The sequence below is a fragment of the Branchiostoma belcheri genome, unplaced genomic scaffold (genome assembly GCF_001625305.1).
Source record: "Branchiostoma belcheri isolate BF01 breed outbred unplaced genomic scaffold, Haploidv18h27 scaffold133, whole genome shotgun sequence".
In the NCBI taxonomy this organism is placed as follows: domain Eukaryota; kingdom Metazoa; phylum Chordata; class Leptocardii; order Amphioxiformes; family Branchiostomatidae; genus Branchiostoma; species Branchiostoma belcheri.
The window spans coordinates 307,593-308,753 of record NW_017802747.1 but is presented as its reverse complement, the minus strand read 5'-3'; the positions used below and the strand labels follow the sequence as shown (position 1 = coordinate 308,753).

The 1,161-nt window shown below is 41.3% G+C and overlaps 1 protein-coding gene across 3 annotated transcripts in view; it reads left to right on the top strand.

Annotated features, from left to right (window-relative positions):
- Nucleotides 1-1,161, top strand: part of LOC109464171 (solute carrier family 22 member 18-like) — a 10,994-nt gene that overhangs the window by 5,639 nt on the left and 4,194 nt on the right. For all 3 annotated transcript variants that reach the window (XM_019761106.1, XM_019761108.1, XM_019761107.1), the window contains one exon: nucleotides 717-916. In XM_019761106.1, the coding sequence (XP_019616665.1) occupies nucleotides 717-916 (200 nt within the window). The remainder of the gene's footprint in view (nucleotides 1-716; nucleotides 917-1,161) is intronic.

Here is a 1,161-nt window from a genome sequence, read left to right as displayed (position 1 = left end):
CAATATATGAAAGAATGTACAACCCCACCCTCAACAGGGAAGGGGGGCTACGGGTCGATCTTTCCGGCACTTGGGATTTGGCACTCCCAGCCCCGAGGACAGACAACACTTAAGCTCCTGTCCTGTATAACAAGAGCTTTCAGACTAATTTGCATCATCTTGTCTTGACTTGTCTGACTTTTGTTCCTTTTTCGACTTCCAAAAATTTGTCTTCACTTTATTTGCATATCAATCAACAGGTTGTGTATATAAACCTGCTTTCCCCTCTGGTCTCTCAGTCACTGACGAAAGCTAGTGGATACTAGCTGAAACGTCTGACGTTTTCAAAATCATATCCAGTTGCTTGAGTAACTGTTTTTTGGCATATCGTATTACCTGGATGTCTAACCTTCATCGACGTAAAAATGAACTTATATTGTATATCATGTCGATGTTATTTGCACAATACGTCTTGGGCATTCCGATTATTATACTCTTACTTGCAGGCCTTTAGTATATAGTTACTCTTCATTTTAGATAGAAAGCCTTTAGTATATAGTTACTGTTCATTTTAGATAGACTGGCGTAGATAGTAGACTACCTATAAAGCACTGTTTACCAAATTGCCATAGACTCCACCCATAAATATTGCCGTTCAGTAAAGTTAATATATTGATTTACTAATAAATTGATTGATTGATTGATTGATTGGTTGAATATTCTGTGCACATCCGTAGAGAGAAAAATCGTCAACTTCCAGAAGATCACGAGACTGCTGAAAATCCCGGCGGTGGCTCATCTACTCGGGATCAAGTTCGCCTTGATCTTAGCGAACAAGATCGTCCTGAACGCTTTTCCCATCATCCTTAGAGACACGTACGGGATGGGCCCGCAGGAAGCTGGGATGTTCACTATGTACTGCAGTATTGCTTCAGCAGTACGTGTACTGTTCTTCTTTATATATTCTTCTTCTTTTGAAGTTAAACTAAAAGCGTAATACTATTGACGAAGTACGTCTTTGTCGGTAGCTTATAGTGTTATGCAAGCGCAGCTTCGCTACATCTTGCGTAATTAGCCAGGCACATTAGGTAACTATGTTTGGCTCTTTACCAAGCAGTAAACTGCATTAACCCTACCTAGACCGGGCTTTTTTTGACATGGGGGGACCGGGGGGGGGGGCTC